Raw genomic sequence first — 21,606 nt, 5'->3', positions numbered from 1 at the left:
CACTTTTGTTTTAATGGCTTGAAAGTTTTCTCCACCCTCCCAACTCTGACTGGTTTATTACAGGCAGAGTGCAGCCTTTGTATCCTCAGTTCTGTTATCTTTGAGCACTCTTAACCACTGTGCGGTTCTTTGGCTTGTTATTGCCCTTTCCTAGTGCTTTGGCCTTTTTTTTAGAGTCTCTATTCCTGACAGTGCAGTCGGAGAGCTGAACGGCCAGGAAGGTGGGTGGGAGTAGAAGGCAGAAGCACGTTTTGTCTCGGCTGATTGATGACAGTGTCTTTGGTTTGAAATATCTGAACTATCTGTTGTTGTGTCAGTTGAACAAGCTTAGTCACACTAATGCCTGCGCATGCGCTTTGAAATTGCTGCTACTGGATCATTTGTGGCAAGTTCTCTTGAGTGAGATGTTGCTATTGAAGGCCTCAAAACCTTCTGAAATTTCTGCAGGTGAAATGATAATATGGAAATACCTTAATGTGTTAAGGAAGCTAAAACTTCACACTGGAAGTGACCACTTTGAGACCCTTTTTGCTGGCATAACCTTGTGGCAGAATGTTTGAAAGCACGCAGGACTGCAGGACATGGGTTACAGAGAGGGCTGGGTGTTTATCCCAGTGCAGTCTTTGGGTATTTATCTACCTTCAGGATTTATAATGATGAGTTCACTTTTACAAAGGAGAGAAAGAAAGGAAACCAGAAACAACCTGGCTGTGAGATTGCCACATGACATGAACTTTTAACAGAATAGTCTGTCCTTGCAGCTTGGCAGAGGATGAGGAGAAGCTTCTTACTTGCCTTCTGAGATCTATGATCTCACCCAAGAGAGGATAACCCTTACTTCTGTAAGGAGGTTTGTGTTTGTGGTGGAGTTTTCTGATAGTGGTTGTAGTGGCTTTTCTGGCTGTGGTTTGGGTTTTGGGGTATTGGGGGGGGTGGTGGTGGCAGAGATGGAACAGTTCTGCCTTTCACTAGATCAGCTTTTTTTCCCTGCAAACTTGGCCATAGGCAGCCTCTGGAAACGCTCATCCTGGCCTTTGCCCATTTCAGCTTGGGCAAAAGCTCAGGCTTAGGTCAGTGACGTGTTTAGTAGCTGACATAAAACTTCACTATCTGAGTTTTCTGCTGTTTATTCTAAGCAGAACAGTTTGTCTGTGCCTGTGCTCGAACACACGTAACAATTTTCCAGCTCTGTTTAAGTGCATCTTGGAGTGCCTGCCTCATCCTGCCCGTGTGCATCCTCCTGTGTACTTTCTGAAAGGCTGAAAATGTATTAAAGCAGATGTGGGAGTGAATGGCGTGCTTTTACTCAAACCATGCTTTAGCAGTCAGCACCACTTAAAGTCTCTCAGAACTGGCTTGTTTTAAGAGTGAGGCTGCTTCAAAACACAGGCACCTGTGCTGTATGAAGATGATCCTGGAGGCGTTACCTCTGGCATCTCTTCTGTAAAACTATGGAGACAAAATCAGTTAAGCCAGCTTTCTATTCTTCAGTTAAAAACCTGGCAGCTCACACAAACCTGTGTAGATCTTTAGGCTGTGGCTCAAAACTGGCAGGCGATGGCGTTGTACAGAGTGCTTGCTGCTTGCGTTTTCCTCTGCTGCTGCAGGTGTCTGGTTGGTTTGAAGCCTCTGTCATTGCTTGGCCACACGTTCCACATGCAAGGGGCTATGAAGCAGTGTTGCTGTCTTGTTTCTGGTGCCTTTGGATGCCCCTCCTGTGTTGACTGTCCTGCTAGTTGCTATCCGAAGAGAATAGCTGCCGCCTGCAAACTCTAGATAGTGCTACGGAATACGGTAAATTGAAGCTACAAATACAGTGTATAGTGGGGATGCGGCTCAGTCTGCCATTCAGTGACCTGTTCTCATTACTAGTGCTCCTCAGGCAGCCTTGGCTTTTCCTTCCTCCTGTGCCAAAAGCTTTCAGTGAGCTTCTCGACTGCCAGTTCTCAAAGATGAGTAATTGTATTCTACTCGGAATACTGAGAAGAGGAGATTTAAGCCTTGGGTCTTCTGCAGTGAGGAGTTTGTAGGAAATATCCTAGAAATATATAAAGAGAACATGCGATGACTCTAAAAAAGACCCCAAAACCCCAACAACCAAGCAACAAACAAAACAAACTCCCCCACCTTCTCCTTTGCGATTGAACTGGTTGTTTCACTTCTTGCCTGTAGCCCTACCTGTTGGCTATTTTCATCATCAGCCATGTGTTCTATGCTGTACCTTAGTGACAGTTATGGTTTTTCAAAGAAAGGCTTTTGGGAAAGCATGTGGAGAGAAGATGCTGTTTTCCATGGTGAATGTGGTGCACACAGTGATCCACAAAAATTACCAGTAGTGGGGATATTTCACATCTAACTATCTTTCTCAAAGTTGTAATGAATGAAGCTTTATTACATTTTATTCTCTTACATTTTTTTTAACCTATCTTTTAAATCTGTTTGCAGGGGCCAGCAACATGTGTAGCGTTTTCAGCAGCTGGAGACTTATTTGCCTCTGGAGGTTCTGATGAACAGGTACCTGCCTAGTTTAATTCAATAGCTTTGTTACTGTTTTCTTGGCATCTTGCTACTTTTAAAGAGAAAACAAATATTAAAAATAGCGAGAGATGTTAAATGCAGACTTTCCTTATGGAGGAAGCCCCTCAGCTGGGTTATCTGGGATGGTACGTGCAACAAAGGAAGTATTACCTTTGTATTACCTTATTACAGCCCTTGTTATGTGCTTTTCTGAGGCATCTGATGCTGGGGATTAAGTTAGGTGGGTGTACAAATGGCTGTGTGAGATACCTTGAAAATCATGGGCTATACTGATGGATCATCTCCCGATCTGCCACTGGCTCGTTCTGAGACACAAGCGTAAGTACAAGGCACGTAGGCACGGATGCTTCCCCCGAATGCTCATCCAGGCTCCACTGGTCCACAGTACTCAGTATTTCGCATTCCTTAATGCTGTCCTCCTCCTACAGATCTGTCCTCAGTTGTACTTGAGATGCTGTGGCTAAGCCATCTCCAGAGACTGAGACCAGATGGTTTTGAGTCTAATTGGACATGAATATAGGCTGCAGGCCTCTTTCTTCATGGGAGCTTGGTGCAGAGCTGCGCTAATGCTGCAGCAGCACAGCGTTTTGGATCAGAGTTGGACTTTTCTCTGCTGACCTTGGTATGTGCACTAGGATTGGGAACCTGGGTGTCTCAGACTGCTGGTAAAGGGGTTTTGTGGAAGAAGCAGTTGGGGCAGGATAGGAGATTGCTTTCTCGTCATTCTTGTCATACAACCCAGATTCACATTTCTTTAAAATCTACTGGGTTTATTTTCTGTTGTCAGTGAGGGAAAGCAAAAATGTACCCAGGATGGTGGGACTATGCTGGAATTACTTGCTGGGTTCTCTGTGCAACGTATGTTTTCAGTTATTGAGGAGGAACCCAACCCCGGGGTTGTAGCTCATGACCATTTCATGAGCTGCTGCGTTTTAATTCTGTTTAATAGATTTGCTGAGATCGGTGGCGTATCTTGTTTAAGATCACTTTCTTTTTAAGGCTTTAGGCAGACTGTTTTGTCTTACAGAATTCTACTGGAGTCACTAGATTAAGGTTTGATCTCAAAATGCTCTTTTGTCAGAAGAAATAAATGCGCCTTTTTGCTGTTGTTTCTCTCTTTTTTAAAAGCCTTGATGTAGCTGCAAGTTGCAGTTACATAGCAATTCATAGTCACTTATTGTCAATAGAAAACTTCAGAAATTTTATTTGTCTTCAATTTCTAGGCATAGCCAAGAAGCTGCCTGTTTTATTTGTTTAATTTTTAGCTTAAGAGGATGTGTTAGTCTACATTTCTCTGTTGTGTAAAGTAGATTCCTTCAAAAGGCTTTTGTTTTATCAGCTCCCCCTTTGTTTCCCCACGGTTGGGATTTCTTTAAGCAAAGTATCACCTGGTGTTGTTAAACTGAAACACCGAATGGCAGTGCCTCCCCAGAAAGGTGCTGTGAAAGGTACAGTTATGGCATGGGGTTGTAACTGACTTCTTTGGCAGCTCTTTCTGTTGTAGCTTAAGGTTGTGTGTTTCTGAATGCATCTGTTGGGAAGGGTGGCTGTTGGCTTTCCTGTTCTTAGCTCCCAGGAAGGAGCTGCCTCTCTGCTCCTAGATTTGTATCTGAAAATGCAGGCAGTCCTCCTTTTTGTGGATGGAGAAAGAACTTCAACATACAAGATACATGTGTACTAAAACCAGCATTAATCTTGAGATGCCAGTTGGGTGTATACATGAAGCTTTTTCCAGTGGAATGGTCCTCGCCGAATACTAGTATCCCGAATCCAAGAGAAATAGGAGAAATAACAATCAAGAACATCTATACAGATAAAAAATGTGTGGTAATTTAGACATGTAGTCTGTCTAAAAAGACCCCCATACTTAATTACTGAAGTGCGAACAGGGTGGTGGTATGAGCCTGCCGGAATCAGGAAGTGCCACTTGCTCCCTGTGCTGTAAACGTATGCCGCTTTTAACATAGCGTGAGTTGCCCTGCTGAAGATATGTATGGACGTCAACCCAAAGTGTCCACTTTTCTGTTACCAATCGTCACTGAGCTGTGTTGCATTGCTTTTATTGCTCTCAGAGTAGGTGACAATGCCCATCTTTGTAACAGCGCCTTCACTAGCTGTGAAGAGACAATCTATGCAATAAAAGAGCATCGCTTATCTTTTGTTGCACAGTGGAATGGCCTCACTGGTTAACTATGCAACTACAAAAGTAAAATGCTTTTATTTCCAGCAAAGCAGGGATGAGAACTTGTAAGTGAAGAATAAACACTGATGTTTCTGATAGGCAAGAAGAGCTGCCTGGGTTCATAGGTATCTTTCAGACTTCTGAAGTAGTTGATTGATTGCTCTTAAACTTTCTTGACTTTGAGCCACTGCTAGGGATTTTAGTCCACAGATTTAGCCTTGATATGTTGAAGTGGTGTATGTGTTAGAGGCCTTTCTCCTCTTCTGAAATAAATACTGCGTTATGGTGAGAAGATGCTTAGAAGGGGCGTTTAAGTCTGGTATTCAGCTGACACACTAGCTCAGGATCTCTAATGCTAGTCTCAAAGTACTAACTGTCCTCTTTCTGTGAATGAATCTCATGACAAACTAGTGACCAGTTGTTTGGGGTGTGGCTGATAAGTGCTGTAATGCTAAGTGTGGTTAATATATTTGCGGTTTTAATGATTTATTCTGCATGTTGCTTTGAAGTTCTCTAGGTAGCTCTAGTTCCATGATGTTCCTGACCCAAAGAATGCTGGAAGAGGTCACTTACCTATCGAGAACTTCAGTTATGCTATGTCTGTATCCAGTAGCATATTTACAAATAAGTTTCTTAATTTAATCAATGGCAAAACTTTCTTAGGTAAACTTTGTGTGCATCTGCTGACTCTTCCCTGATGTGTTGACAAAACTGACCTTTAAACAGTCGTAGATGGAAAATTTAAAGAGATAACTTTCTTCTGCAGGTGATGGTCTGGAAGACTAACTTTGGTGCAGCAGATTATGGTGATGTACTGAAAACACAGAAGTCTGACAGTAGTGTGGATGGGACCCATCATGCTCTGGTAGGTCAGTGTACAGGAATTGTGCGGAGTTTCTTTTTCAGTGTGCTTTCTGCAGCTTGAAAGCATGGGACTCTTTCAGGCGGTTGAACTATAGAGCCAGCTTTCTGTGGTATTTATTTGAGCTACAAGATGTCTGGTTTTAACTACTCTCCTATTGCTAGTTTTGTTTAACTGCAATTGCTTTATAGGTAAATTATATATGATGATTTTATAAGGGAAATAAATTAATGCATGTATACATGCACTTTTTATTTACCATCCTGTGCTTAACAATGTGTGGTAGGCTGGGATGATAGTTCTCAAGAAAAGCAGAGATGTAATAGCTGAAGTCGTTTTTGCTGGCTGATATGAATCCTTTTGGCTGGTGTCAGTCCTGAAAGTAGATATTGTTCCTGATATCTTTTCACTGACAGTCAGCAAAGACAAAAGAAATCTCTGTGCATAGACTTCACACAGGAGAAATAGGTGGCGTATTGTACCTGAGCTTCTTTCCTTGGAGATGTTAGTTCATATCTGTTACTTGAACCATGTGTTAAGAGACATCTGAGTTCTGACTTTCTAATGGGTAATGCCACTGAGTCATTCCCTGGGATGCACTGACCTAAGTGTGGCACTGGTGTTGGATGTCACGGCTAGTACCACAGTAACCCCTTAGAGCTACTGCCCGAATGAGTTACAATTTTGCACATGGTGATGTTTCATTTGAACTTCTGTATTTTATCTTGTCAGTCTTTGGATGTTTTTGATGCATTTGAGCCTACTTACAGGGTTCTGAAATATGTTATTACTGTGGCTGGTTTTTCATACATCGTGTTCAACATGATCTGTAAGCTAAAAAGCAGTTTGTGATCTGGCGGGGGAGATGGTGTATGTGGCATTGCCTGAGTTGAAAGGCATCTGATGCTCTGGGGTGGTGTCTATAGTCTTATCAACTTAGATCTTCTTTACTGGGCTACTAAACTTATGTTCTCCCTTAAACATAGTAGTGTCTTTATTTAATGTGACTTCAGTCCATTGCTGGAGGTGTTGGAGTAGCTGTAGGATTTTGTGATGGACAAGATTTGAGTCTGCAGCTCTAAACCTGATGTCTTACAATGTGGAGTGTTCTGTAAAGAAATCAGACAAAACCAGAGGATGTTAGTCCTAGGTGAGTGGAAGAGGATGGTAGGAAGCGATTACAGAAGGAAGGAGGAGGTGAAAGTGTTTATTGATCCTCAGCTGGTTTTGGCTAAAACAGACTTCCTACTTTTCCTTCCCTCTTGTGTTCTAACTCTAAAGTTATGCAGGCTATGAAACAAGCAGTCCGATGACCTCTGTGTTTATTAGCCTGTTGAACTGGACTAACTTTGAACTCTGTGTGCTTTAATTGAAGATACTGTGTAGTATAATTCTGGGCTGAGATTCAAGAGACAAAGTCTTTATGGGAAGAAATACTGTTTTCCATTTGTAACATTGCAAGGAATGGCTTAAAAAGTGTAGACAAGGTGTCTGCTAGTGGGAGATTATGGTAAGTTTACCCACACCTGTATGGCTGTTATTACCAGAGCGTATTATCCAGTAGTCATTGAAGGAAAGGAAGGAAACTCCTGAGCCCTTCTAAAACTTAGTTCTTCACTACAGAACCTCTTAAGAAGTGCATTAAAGGTAGCTGCTGAACAAAACCCTTGAAGAGTGACTAAACACCCTGAATGTATGCTCTGCCAACTGCTCTCTTCCTCTGTGGAAGAGAATTTAACTGGCAAAACCTCCAATAGATGCTGCTGGGACCAGTTGTGTGCTACTGAAAGGCAAATCCGTGTCACGTGGTGTTGGTTGACAAGGGATTGCTCTGCTCGTGCTCTGAGCCTATGGGAAACAGGGCACTGCAAACTCTTTGGGGTGTAATATGGTGGTATGGGCCAGGTGCTCTGTTTTTACAGAGGGCAAAGTGAATCAGTACTGAGTCATGCAGAAGAGACATACTTTGGTTTGGGGACCTAAGTTACCTCAGAGGAGTGAGTATTTTGAACTGCCACCCAAATGCAGCCTTCGGTTTGGGCATGCAGCATGGGAGTTGCTGATCCCAGCAGTATTACCTGAATGTAAAAAGCGTTGGAAAGTTACTGTGGTGTGTGCAACTTGCACAGAAGGAAGGTGGTCAGTGGGATTCTTCCTCCTATCTACTCCCTGGGCAAGTGGTCTGAATAGCACAAATGAGCACTGTCACTGCTACAACTTACTACAAAGCTTATAATTTGCTCTATATTCAGTTCCTTCTTATTTTGAGCAAAATGTTTGTTTTTTAATAATAAAGTACTTATTTTGGTGGATTTTGTGTCATTGAGATAGTTATGTTTCCCATCAAAAGCGGGCTTACCTGCTGCCTGTGGCTCTTGACTTTATGCCAAGGTCACCTTTTCTTTGAATGGAAAGTGAAGCTGCTTTCTCTTTCTCTACTTCTATGGTAGTGTGTCAGGATTCTGCTTCTTGAATAGCACTGGGATTTTGCAGACATTTAGGGATGTAACTACACTTAAAACAGGCGTGTAGGTCATCATCTGGTTTTGCTACCCCTGAGACACATGACCGCTATTCTTGACACATCTCGAATCTGTTTTCACCCTTTACTGAAGTCAGCGAGAAATTTTTCCAAGGAGAGCTTATGCTCTCGTGTAGCTGTATGATTTTTTTCTTAAGCATCTGAAAGCACGAATACTAATCAAAACAGTGGCTGTGTAAAAACACTTCGTTAGTCTGACTCTCCCCATGAGAAACCAGATACTAACATGCAAGTGCTAAAAAAGAATAACTGAACAGACATCAAAATTAGTTTGTCCTCAAGTTGAATAGGGAGAAAAAAGAATCCCAAATAACCTGTGGGATAAAAGTGGTGTGAAACATTGTCAGGGTTGGTGACAAACTTTCTCTAAAACAATATTCACTTCCGTTGGCAGAGGGAAACTGGAGCCTTTAGAAGATGCTGGTTTCTCAGGCAGTTGGTTAAAGTTCATTATGCATCAGGGTATTCAGCTTGTGTGCAAAAGTAAGCATGAACTTCCAAGTTGCTCTGTCCACCTGTAAGTGTTTCTCTAAACAAATGAGGATTGGGAGATGCGGCTTGCTTTGAAGGGGGATCTGCACCGTGCAAGGACCAGTGCAAATGAAAGAGAAGCCCAGGATGAGCAGGTACTGCAGTCGTGACTGGGGTGTAAAAGCATGATGTGAAAGTGTGATAAAGAAAACATGAAAGCCGTCCAAAGTGAATTATAAATATCTCAGTGTAGATGAGAGGGTTTCACTGTTAGATCAGCATTACGGTAGCTCCAAAATAAATGCTTACTCTTAAAATATAAGCTAATGATTGTTGCTATTAAGTGTTGCATAATTGCCCTGAAAACTGAATTTAAGGGCAAGCGCTAGTAGTGAAGCTGATGAGAAGAAGTCTTATAGTCCCGTGTCTTGATCCTGTAAGCATTTGTGTTTGATCTAGAGTCTAAGGGGTAAGAGTATATTCATGCTTTAAGCTGCAGTATTGAGTGGTTGAGGACCTAAAGGAAAGTCAGAATAATGGGTATGGATTTTCCATGTAATTTCATAAATATGGGCTCTTGTGCTTGTCCCAGGGGTAGTAACTAAGCATTGGGATCTGTCTGTATGAGGAGGTGTGCAGGATCAGATCAGAGGGCATGTTCACAGATCTGGTATGTTTGGAAAATGTTCAAAATGTTCATTGTACAGTTTGTTGTTTCCAGAGAGGGCAGATAATGTGTTTTATTTGGGGGATTTGGTGGTGTTTTTTTTTTTCTAAACACAAGGAAAGCTTCATACATGTGGTTACGGCTGACAAGAGCCTACAAGAACATTTGTTTTATTATGTGACAGATTTGCTGCTATTGTTGACTAATTCCAAGAAGACTATGTATGGTCAAGTGTTACGAGAAAATGCTGAACAGTTGATGTCACACGGGCGGTTAGAAAGTACTAGGGTGTTTAGATAAACTTGTACACTGAATTATGAATAAAAGTGTAGTATAAGCGACGTTGGTAAACAGTTTTTCATGCAATATTATGGAAAATAGGAAATATTCATTGATATAGAGATTCTTTACTCGAGTTTAAACATAACCCTTCTTTAGGCATGTGACTCTGTGCAAAATGCTGTTTTGCAAAGGAGGAGGATGATGAGGAGACTTTAGTCTAAGTCTCTGCAAACAACTTTCTAAAGAAAAATACTTGTTTGTGTTGCAGTACCTCGGAGGCAAAGCTGTCCTGCACAGGGAGAGGGGGAGCTTCGGGTGTCCAGAAGGCACTGAAATACACAGTCCACAAGGGCTGTGTGTGGCCTTTGTCAAATTAAGGGTGTCCTGGTGAGGAAGGTAGTAGGTACAGCAGAACATAAGCTTACAGGTGATGGGGAAGTGTTTCTCCTGCTACTTCAGTTGTGAATTGTGCAACCATATAACTTAAATATATGCAGCTTAGTTTTCAGGTCGCGGTAGGACTCACAGAGACCTGCTCATGTGAGTGGATGTGCAGTCCCTTGATCGGGCAATCTGGGGGACATGAGAGAGGGTGCAGGGTTGTCCTCTGTCACTTTCTTGCCAAGAAGTCTTTCTGCTCTTTTGAAATTCGAGAGCACAGATGTTGTAAACCTCTCTAGGTCCTCTGAAGTGAAATGGTGCTCAACAGTGGAGCCTCCAGATTTGAAAGCTAATGGCACAGCAGACTTCACAAAGTGAAGCTTGGGAAGAGCAGTGCTCTAGTGGAATCTTAAACAAGTAAGTGACCTGTGACTCCTCTGCTGCGTTTTTTTTGTTAAGGCAGACATTTAGGCTTCTTTCTACACTGCTGGGTTTAAAGTTTTCTCCAGGCATTGGACTGTGCTTATTTCTTCAATGGCCATTTTTCCAAAATAGTCCTGTTGAATAGGCTTGGAGACACTTTCCAGAAAATGTGATCTGATCATAAAGTTGTCTGAGCCTTATAACTAATGTCTGAAGCAGACTCCACCTCTCTCCGTTGCTGGTTCTGTTTGTTTGGTGACCTTGGGTACCTCCTGTCTCAGCCCACGGTCTCCCTGCTGACTGCAGCAGTTCATTCTGTCAGCCACTTGTCCTTGTGTAAATAAATTCCTCTCGAGTTACTCATAGGCCAGATGTGCCTTTTCTTTTTTTGACCTTTTGGCCTCCAAATTGGTAACTATCTCTAATTTTGGCATCCGTTAGTACTTATGAACACTTTTGTACATTTTTTTTTTTTCTTTTACTTGCTGTGAAATCCCCTCCTGGGAAGCAGTTTCACCGCACAGAGCTGCAGCTCTTTGCAGTTGGATGTGAATGTGTGTTGTCATTTGTACCTCCTCCACCCCTTTCTATTTATTTATTTTTAATCATTGGGAGGGAGGAATCCTGTATTCAACAGCAGGGGATCCAACCTCCAGGATCAATGTGGTCTCCAAAGGGATTATTTTTCCTGACCTGCTTGTCACTTTGTTTTTCTGAGGATGCGTTCCCACTCCAGGAAGCTTTAGTCTAGTACATGATTGCCTTCCTCTTGGAATAGGTAGGTAGTTTATTAATTTAAAATAACTCTGTGATGAGTGCTGAAGATATTTCCACTGCTCTCTATCCTGCTTGGCTATCCAAGAGAATAGGGATGGGATGGATCACAGGGATGGGCAGGAGTCTTATTACAACTGATAACTGGAGCAGTGCAGTTGCAGGTGGTTACCTGTAGCTGTCTAATCTCCACTCTCCTTTCATTGAAGGAAGCCAAGAGACCTTCTTCCAATATTTTTGCAATATTTTTGCAAGGAGACAGAGGTTCAACAGGAGCAGAGGAAAAAGCTTCTCCTTCCTCTCCCCTTTTGTGGTGTGGACAGACCTGAGTCTCTGCTGGGCTGTGCCTGAAGAGGCTGTGCGTGTAAACCTTGTGAGAGCCAGAGGGATGTAACTTTCTTTCATCACTCACATCCTTCTTTTAGCAAGAGCAGTTAGTAGTTCTTTTTGTGCAAGAAGTGCTCCTGTAGTGCCTTCTGCTCATCTTGCTGGAAACCAGAGATTTAGAGTGGAATGTACTCTAATGCCCAAGAGGTACCAGACACTTAGCTGACTAAGAGAGCTGTCATGGTGAGCAACCCTGGCTAGTGGAGAACATTTGCTTGATCTCTTCCTGTCTGTTGCAGCATCCTCAGACTCTAGGAAAATAACTACTCTTCCCATTGTGGCAGCATGTTCAGTAGGAACACTGGCTAACGTGAGCCAGGAAGAGCACGCTGCTTCTTCACTTAGAAACACACATTCTTGTTAACCCAAGGGAAGGAAACCCATCTTGTGTTGTGTGTTTGCAGGCCTGTCTGAACTCCTTCCCTCTGGTACAGGTAACCTGATTCCAGCCCAGAACATCAGGCAGAAAGGTGTCAGTGTTGTGCCATCCATTTTGCAGGTAGCCCCCAAGGGGGTAACACCTTGGTTTCATCATTGAAAAGGTTGGGTCCAGCTGAGCTCTAGAGTCCAGCTCTAATTCTCTGGAGAATAAAGTCTAGCAACCATACCAGGCTTCTTCATGTCAGGAAGCCTGAGTTTATCTGAGCGGAGCAGGATAGCTCAATCAGTTGACTGTGCTCTTTGTGGAGCCTCACTGCAGATCTCGCCCATTTTCTGCATCTTTAAGTTGACTGTGAGGCTGCATCAGAGCAAAATAAACGTTCTGTTGCTCGACTGAGCAAGTGTCTACCTCACAAGTAGCTAAGAGCAGAGCTTCTTTCTGGGAGATGTTCCAGGAAGCCTCTGTTGATGGCTAGCCTTCCAGTACTGTACTGCAGCTTTTTGTTGTTGTTGCTCTGTGAAACTGGCTTTTTCATAAGCTAGTGGGGTTTGCCCCTGTGGTGGTGTTCTTTCCCCTGAAGCTTTTGGGGTTGCTTTTCTCTTGATCTGGTCTGCAGAGGAGAAGGGCACCCATGACAAATGAGAATTCGTGTCTTCTCTGATTTTGTGTGTTAACATTGCTTACATGTTAACACCTTTATGAGTTTTCTGACCTTGATGAAGGACCTGAGAGGAAAAGGCAGGGAATGGGCACCCCTCAGCCTGGCTTTCCAAGAGGTTCTGAATGACTGCCACAACCTGCAGCAGCTTTACCTATTAGTGGATGGGAGCAGCTGTGCTGCTACAACTGTTTTCCCTTGTGTTCTGGTTTTACAAGATTTTTTTTCTTCCCAGAAATAAGAGGATCAGCTTTTAATTTCTGTCATCTTACAGTGAATAGATTTGTTCCTTAAGGCTCTGGAACAATAAGGCAGGTTCTGACAAGTCATTGTTGGTCAGAATAAAAATTGCTGTTTAAGTTCAGCATCTCAGGCTAATTAATGTAAATTCACCCATTCAGGTTGCTGCTGTATGTGGCTTGTTTTAATGCTTGAGTCATAATTCAAAGAGAGGAGACGGAGGCAAGATTTGTATTTTTTTCTAAGTTGTTATTCTGTGTCAGCTTTGAGATGGATGAAGATAGCTCAAGCTTTAAAAGTTTCGAAGATGACTTCCCTGCTAAAATCCAAACTTCAAGCAAGAGGAATAATAAATGGGCATGTTCTATATGTGTGTGTCTGCATATGCTTACGTGTGTGTATCTATAACATGCATTATTTGTGCAAAGATAACATCCACAGGCATGTACCCGATGTGTGTTACACAGCATGTGCATACTTACTTCATTAGAAACAAGCAATTGGTTCTGATGAAGAAAATGAGCTGGAAGCTGTTGTTTACCCTTCAGGAGATCACCCTGCGTGTTTTGCTTCTTGCCTGGGAAACAGTTGTTTCTGGTATAAAAGAACCTGGATAACCCAAGGCTGAGGATAAACACTTTGTTTCAGTGTTTGCCTGCTTTTTCTTGGGAGCTTGTCCTAAGAGCAATCTTAAACAGAGCCAGGGAACAGTAGTTCAACTCTTGGTGAAATTTCTTACCAGTGGTTCTCATATTTATCTTCCCGTTTCTGCAATGGCTCGTCTCCATACAAAACTGTTCCTCTGAAGTCTTTGTGGTGCTGGTACCCTCCGGGAGCAGTGTTTAGACAGCTAGTTGACCATCACCTGTACAACAAAGCTTAATTATCCCATACCAAATTCTGGAAGATTTCTTCTAAGAAAACACTAGAACTGATGAAAGGTGAGAATTGCTTAGGGGAGGTAAAATGCCTGAACAAAGTAGGAAAAGACTAATCTAAAGTGTTGAAGGCTACTCTTAGCTTTTCTTAATAAATACAGATCTGCTTTATTTTTTTTGAACAACTGATAGGCATTGTTTTACCTGTCCATGCTCTCTTTCAGTGGGCTTGCAATGTCTGGCATTACTGTTTTCCGTTTTCACTCATCACAAAATGCCATTTGTGCTTTTGGAAATGTTACGTGCAAAACTTTCCCATTCTTCTTTGATGTTTGTAGAAGGTTTTTTTAGCTATTTAAAATGTAACTAAAATTGCAAAGGAGCTGACTATTGAAAATTAGTTCCTCTTTTACCATTTTCCTTAGTAAGACTGTGAATTAATGTAGTGTTGCATTGATTACTAGCCATTTGGAAAGCCCGGCTTTGTTATATTCCTTACTGGTTTTAGGTTGTGGTGATGCCCTTTGCTAAAACTTATCAGGAACTGTCACTTCTTAATAGAATATCTTTCCAGTGCCAGATACTCTCCTCCTTGGAAATCAGTGCAAGGATCTACTTTATTTCAACTTTTTGAATACAAAAAGATCACATAGCACAAAAAAACCCGTGAGCCTGATCTCAGCTGGCACACAACCAGTTGATGCCATGGATTATCTAGTGGTGCTCAGTATAAACCAGCTGAAAAGCATGGACAGAACGTAGCTTGGATGCTTTTAGCAGTCTGCATAGATTCTTGTTACCTGAAGTTACCTCAAAAACCACGATACTGCTGTCTGTCTTGGTTCGAAGTGACACTTACAGAGTAGAGAGGTAAGTGAAGTGGACCAACAGGCAGTGAACTGAAGAGCAAGGTCACTGAAACATGGGAGGGAACAGCTCTTCCCCACTCCTGCCTGCCAGAAGGGTGAGGACCTGCTCTTGGCTGGGGATTGCCAAACAGCAGCACTCGCAGAGATGGGCTGCTGGTGTTTCTGTAACCAAACGCAACTTCCAGTCCAAGTGCAGCCTTCCGCATCTGGCCGGGCTGGTTTCACGCGTGTTTGAGTACTGTAGCTGCCCATTAGCTGTGAGCCCTGTTTCTGGCCTTCCTGGCAGCTCGGTCAGCAGAGCTGGACAGTATGATGCTGCCTCACCTGAAGTGCACAGACCTTACTCCATCTGCCTGCCTCTGCCTGTGGTTCACTCTGGCTTTGGCACAGGCCTTGGGAGTTAAAGGTGTACCTGTTAACTCTACTTCTTCAAGGGGTTATCACAGACAATATTTATTGGCCTGTGGCAAAACATGGCCGTTACTGTAGAGGTGCCAGGTTTTCATGTTTTAATTCGGTATTTTTAGTAGCATGAATAGGGAGAAGGGTTCTGTCTAAATTTCTGGCCTCTTGCGTATCTAACCTGACTTGCCTTTCTTTAGGTGAAGCAAAAAAAGGCGGTAATGTTCTTTTTCACCTCCTTTCTCTTTTTCTCCCCCTCCCTCCCCAATCCTGTTCTGTTACTTCAACTTGAATCCCGAAATAAGATGTGTACAGGGATGGATGGTCCTATAAATTGTTTCAGAAAGCTAATTTAACTTGTATCCTCTTTCTAATTGTTGCCCTATGCTGGTCTGGGCAGTAGATGTGGAGTAGTACAAGTCTTTAAGAATGTGATTGCTCCAGAAATTTCACAGCTGTCTTGAAGAGGAGATGCTTTTGCATCCCAGAGAAATGTGCTTGTGCTTGGAGAGCTGTGTTCAGTCAATGATATTTTCTATGTAGCAGGACAAAATGAGGTTACCTCTCAGTTTTTAATGAGTCCTCCAAGCTAGCGTGTGGGCTGACCTTCCTGTGGAGCTTACCTTGAAGATGATATGCTTCCACTGGATGTCACTGTTGCTCTCTGGGAACACGTTTAAAATACCACTTTACCTGTGGTGAAAATGACTCCTTGAAATAGAAGACTTTAAAATGTACTTGTCTGCAGTTTGGATTAGTAGAATCGGGGTCCAAATAAACAGTGTACACCACCTTTTGGAGTTTTCTTCTCCTATGTTGTTTCTAGGGGATTTTTTTCAGCTAAGGTAGTGAATTTAATTGCACTTAATAAACTTCAATGAATTGGATGTCTGTATTGAACTTAATGCATTAGGTGCATGTGTTGCTTAAAGGGAGTGCCATCTTTCTAGATACCCAAAAATGTAATTCTTGATAACATCATATTCTCTTTAAAAAACAAACCAAAAAACCCCAAAACTGTAGATACGCTGTTGAAATTAATTTAAAGGGACTTAAAAGCACAGGTGAACCTACATCCCTTGCACCACTCAATTCCTTCCAGTGGAAGGTGAAGAGAAAGGAAAAGAACTATTTCCTCTGGATAGAATTCTAAGAGACCTTCTTTTTATTAGTAGGTGCGAAATTCAGGTAGGTGGTTATCCTGTCAATAGATCTTTTAAATATCACCATTTAGAAAGCAAAATGGCTTTCTTTTCATTGTCCCTTGCAGTTTTACTATGGATGTTCGTGTGTTGTGTAGTTCATACTTGCCCTCCACCCTCTCCATCAGTGCTATAATAGCTGGCCAGAATGCTCGTTAGCTAGAACAGTTTTCCTAAGAGGCTCAGTAAGAGACCTCTGGAATGAGGGCTGATTAATTTTCCCCTTCCCCAAAGTAGTTGCACTGTGCTGTCTTTTAAGTGGTTGCTATAAATAAACCACTTCTGTTTTCCCTTTGTCACTGAGCTGTATTGTATTCTGAAACTGCTCGTCTATTCTTCCTTTAATGTTCAGCTGCTTCTTGCTATACTCCTGGTGCTTAATACGCAGATGTTGTAATAAGATATTTAATGGCAAATGCATTTGTTCAGCTGAGCCAAATAAATTGCTCACTTGAACTCTGACTAAAATAAATGAAACCTCTGGAGTGGTGTCACTGTTTCTGGTGCCCGTCCCCAGGGTTCAGCTGGCTCTTCACCCTGCAGGTGAGTCAGTGGGAGCACAAGTGTCTCTCTAATCATGATGCTTATCAGTACCCAGACTGTCACAAAGCCAATGCGTATTTCAGGGCTCTTTCTATAACTTTACACTGGTTTTTAAAAATCTGTCAGAATTTAAATTGCTAGTGGCTGGCTCACCACGTGATACAGACTTCTGGTAGGAGAAGAGTGGCTGTAGTTTGATCTGTGAGGGTTTTCTTGTTTATTGTTATGGACAGTAGCAGGGGCTGTTTTAGTCCTCTTTTACAAAATCTGAGGATGTTTCAGTCTGGGGGCAGTTCAGTTCTTCCTCACTTGGGTGCACGTTTCCTTTCAAATGTATAGGCCATTAAGGTGGTAGTAAGTGCAAGTGGTAGTCTGGCTGTGAAGGGCAAGCTCCCAACATTTCCCTCTTTTGTTAAAAGGTAAAGGGCAAAGCTCCCCCTGAAGGACCCCACGATGCTGCTGACTGCTGTCAAATTTGGAAGCTGTACTGATAATTCAGTAGAGGTGGCCTTATTGCCTTTAGAACGCAGCTTCAACTGATGTCACTCCTGTAGTCAAACTATGTCGGGAGCCTGGGTGGGTGCTTATGGCAGACAACCTGTCCTCAGTGTTGCAGTCTCTTTCCAGTTTTTTAATGAAGAAGAGTGTGTTCGAGCTCATCAAAATGTTTGGCAGTTTTCTAAAATTAATGTCAAACAAAATTCTGGGTGTCCATTTGTATTTAGATACTTGTGAAATGCCCCAGCATCTGTCCTGTGAAGTCCTGACAGTGTTTTTAACTTTGGCATGAAAAAATCACTTTTTTTTTTTTTTTTTTTTTTTTTTTTTTTTTTTTTTTTTTTTTTTTTTTTTTTTTTTTTTGAAGGGGCTGAGGAGCCCAGGTAGGTACATCTGTATCGACACTACCCAAAGTGCGGCCCTCTGCTGCCAGCTAACAGAAACCATGCAGACAGAGGGGAACAGCAATACCATGACCTTCCTGCCACAGCATTAGGGAGAAAAACCAATTGGCTTTTGGTTTGGTTTTTGGTTTTTTTTAAACCTTCTGGGTCTGATCCAGGTAGATGCAAATGCTCTGCTTTAACCTGGGAAAAGGAAAGTGCTGTGCCTTTGAGATGCAGTACTGTGCATGTCCACCTTGGCTGTCAACCCATCCTTCACTGCTGTCCTTCTGCTGTTCAGTACATCGTGGGCTGCGTTTACAGCCTCTGGGGTTTTCCTGTGGGTCTAGCTGAGAGTTTGCAGGCATTCTCGGTGAGCTCCACCTTGCACTGGATGTGTGTGTGTTGGGCAAATCCAGGCCTGACCCTTGTTGAATGCTACATATAGGGCCCCTCTGTAAGAAGCCTACTTGGATGGGTCCCAGACTTCAGATGGCAGCCTGATGCCATCGGAGCGGGTGGGATGAGTAAGAAGACAAAGCAAACTGACTTCAGTTTCTCTGCCTGACTGTTTGTGGGCAGCAATTCAAAGTACTGTCTGTAGTCATGAGTGTTGGATACTTGGTTTTTTTTTTTTTTGTTTGTTTGTTTTTTTTACCTGCTGTGGCAGGGTAAACTGGGTTAGATATGCTTGTTCCTACAGCTGAATGACTATTCAAAGATTTGGTCAGCTGAAAGCCTCTGTCTTGGAAGTCACACTCCATGACACATGGACATAGTTCATCTATCTAAAGACACATCCAGCCAGCAAGTAAAAACCATCTCAGAACTTCATTGCTGAAGAGACACTAACTACAGGTTCTCTTCTTGATGATGATGGGCTGTAAGGAACCATGCAAGCAGCTGTGGTGTTTGAAATGGGGCGGTTTGCCATATTCTCATGGTTCTATCCTAAATGTTGATTTACTTCTCTTCTTGGGGGTGTTGTCACCATTCATAGTGCCTTCAGGAGCCCTCATGAGCTTTTTGGAGGTGGCTTGCTTGGCTTCTCATGGGGGTGATTCATAGACTGTGAGCTGACCAGCAGAATGTAGCAAACAGCTGCTGCTGCCCCTGGCTTCAGCTTGATGGGTTGAGGGACCACCTAACCCCTGAAACATCAGGTGTGGGAACACCGGTGTGGCACTGCCTTTGCAGAGACACCAGCCTCTTCAGCTTTGTGGACTGTAGCAATGAGAATATCAACTCTGAGTTCAACCCAGCAGCTTTTTATGAAAAGCTGTCTGACATGCTATAAAGATAGAGGGAGAAAATATGTCAGTACAGTCCTTTTTCTGCTTCTGTGAGTCAGCTGGTTCTAATGGGTCTTGAAGTGGATAGCTCATCATCATTTGGGGTTTTTAAGTGCAGGTTTTATGCAGTGTTAGCTCACTCAAATTTCTGCTGTGCCATGATTGACTAGCCTAAAGTTACATCATCAAAATAGGATAGTCAGCCTTAAAATAACAGGAAAACATGCTTTTAAATGCTAATTACCCATTGAAAAAGCAGTGGTTTGGTGTTTTGTTTTTACTTTTAAATTTAAACAGCAAATAGCAGCTTTGAAAGGCTGGCTTCACCTCTGCAAGATGAGAGATGCAAGAGAGGTGAGGTGTTTGAGATGATTGAATCAATCATCAGTGAGCAACACGAGGCCCTTGGGCTACCTGCAGCACAGGAGTGGTTTGAGCGTGTCTCCCATGCCGAGGCTGTGCAGCGTGACCCAGAGCGTGGGCTGTGTTGGCCTAGGGCCTGCGGAGAATCCAAGTTATCCAAGCAAGTGGGAGGAAGAAAATTAGCGGAGGCTGGTGTGGCTGGTACCCCCGATACCCAGCTGCACCCCAGGCTGGTGGTATAGCACAGTGATCCCTGCGGAGCAGTTGTCATGTGTGTCCTTTAAACCTTGCCCTTCCTTTCCTGCTCCTTATGCAAAACTGTCCTGTGACGGCAGGCTGTGTGAGGGAGGCTTGGGTGGCAGGGTCTGGGAGAATGGTCAGCCCTTTCTAGTAGTTAGAGGACAGCAGCCAGCCATTCTTCCGTGAAACCCTACTATTGCTGCAGCCTCTGCCTTTCCTCTGCCCCTGTGGCCCAGGCTCCAGCTTCCCTACGCAGTCACGTTTCTCTTCTTTACACTGCTTATTCCTTATTTTGCTGAACTGCTGGGCTGGACCTCAGCCTCGGGAGCCTTTCTGTGGCCTGCGCCAGTGACTCCTGGCAGCACAAGCTTTTTTATGTATAATTATTTTTTAAGCGTATATTTTTGTGTGTGTGTGTAATAAACATGTGTATATATCTCTTCATAATGCACTGAAGAGTTAGGGGTTTAAACTTATGTGAGCTGGTCTAAGGTCTTGTGGCAGTGTCCTTGTCTGTCCTGTCCATCTACCTCTGGAGATGAGCAGGTAAATCCATACATCGCTGATGAGAAAAGCATTCATAGTGTGTATGAGAGAAGAAGTGGAAGTAACTCTTCATTTCTTAGGAAAAGTGTGGGAGAACGTCTAGAGACTGTTTTACAGTCTGTTGGAGTTTCTTGCTGCTTTGTTGGTTTGCAAGTTTCAGTCCTGTGTGAGCAGTAAGTGCACGGGATGGAGCTGCAGCAGGCGTCAGGCCATGGGGAACTGCGTTCCGAGTGCCGCGATCTTGGCTATAAAGTCAAGTCTTGTCTGTTAGTGTAAATCGAGAAACTTGAGAATCTGCAATTGCTTAATCACTTGGTGACCTTAGACTTCTAATTCTAGAAGATAAACTAGAGATAAACTTCTCTGAACTACTTCTACTGGCAGTAATGCAGATAAATGCAAACAGTTGTTGTTCAAGAAGACACCATTTTGAAAGAAGAATAAGTTCTCTACTAGAGATCTGTTTGTGCTTTTAAAACTTAATTTATTCTGAATGAAATAGTCAAGCCTGCTTAACTAAACCAGTTGAAATTGAAACTTCAAAGTAAACTGGCTCTTCACTTCATTGAGGAGGGAAAACCAGTTCAAAGTATAAACAAAATTAAAATTAATGAATCAAAACTGCCTGTTTTAATGTATATTGGATATACTGCTGAAGTTCACAGTGTTACAGCATCCTTGCTTCCTTACAACTCCCAAACATGGAGAGAGGCTTTTACTTTACTGTTGCGGGGGGACACTTGGACCCTCTCAGGGTGGCTTACTTAATCCTCATAATTTGGATGTAGTGCTTCCATGTGGCCCAGGTAAGGCTTCGTTCACCTGTGCACTCTGTGCCTGTGTACCAGGTGAACCGGCCAGAGCTCTCTGCACCCACAAAACATGAACCTTGCAAGATTGCTTCAAGATTGTTATCTAAGGGTTGCCTTTCCTGATGAAGGCCTAAAACCAAAAACACACAAAAAACCCCTCACCAACAAACAACAAAACCCTCTCCACCTGGGGAAGGCAGACATGTCTCAGCAGCTTTTCCTTTTCCAGCTATGGCAAGAACAAACAAATCCTTTTCTCCTTTGGCTGTTTTTAGTAGCATAGACTGTCCCAGCATAAGCTGTTCTTTACTGTTTAGCTGCCATGAAAAACAGAAATCCTTGACCAGTTGTTTGCATCACAGTAGCAGATTGTGTCTGTTTGTTTTTCCAGCAATCAGAAATGGATTGTGGTGTTCATCTTAAGAAAACAAAACCTCAGGATTCTGGTAGGAACCACGAACAGCAAGAGGAGGAGACCAGTCTTGCAAATACCTTGGAGCATATTATGGGACAGCTAGATGTTCTCACTCAGGTATGGTTTCCTCTTTAATTTTCCAATGGAAAGGTACCTCTGATTGGAATAACTTTGAATATCTTTGCAATAGTTTCATAGCCGTAAGTGTGGCTGGTTCAAAACCTCTGCTTTTTAGTAGCTTTTTAATAAATCTGTCTTCAAAATCTGTCTTCATTTACTTGTCAGCTTATCTCTGTCAGTCCCCTCACGCTGACTTCCAGCTCAGGCCCTGCTCCTCCTCTGATTCCTTTGTGCTGCAGTGTAGCAGGGTGCTG

General features: G+C 42.9%; 1 protein-coding gene across 1 annotated transcript in view; it reads left to right on the top strand.

The window, feature by feature from the left end:
• The window catches only part of POC1A (POC1 centriolar protein A), a 54,525-nt gene that overhangs the window by 20,671 nt on the left and 12,248 nt on the right, over positions 1 to 21,606 (top strand). The window contains exons 8-10 of the mRNA XM_010142414.1: positions 2,446 to 2,514; positions 5,487 to 5,585; positions 21,209 to 21,349. Of these exons, the coding sequence (XP_010140716.1) occupies positions 2,446 to 2,514; positions 5,487 to 5,585; positions 21,209 to 21,349 (309 nt within the window). The remainder of the gene's footprint in view (positions 1 to 2,445; positions 2,515 to 5,486; positions 5,586 to 21,208; positions 21,350 to 21,606) is intronic.

The sequence above is a fragment of the Buceros rhinoceros genome, unplaced genomic scaffold (assembly GCF_000710305.1).
Source record: "Buceros rhinoceros silvestris isolate BGI_N320 unplaced genomic scaffold, ASM71030v1 scaffold17018, whole genome shotgun sequence".
NCBI lineage: Eukaryota > Metazoa > Chordata > Aves > Bucerotiformes > Bucerotidae > Buceros > Buceros rhinoceros.
This window is presented reverse-complemented; position numbering and strand designations above follow the sequence as displayed.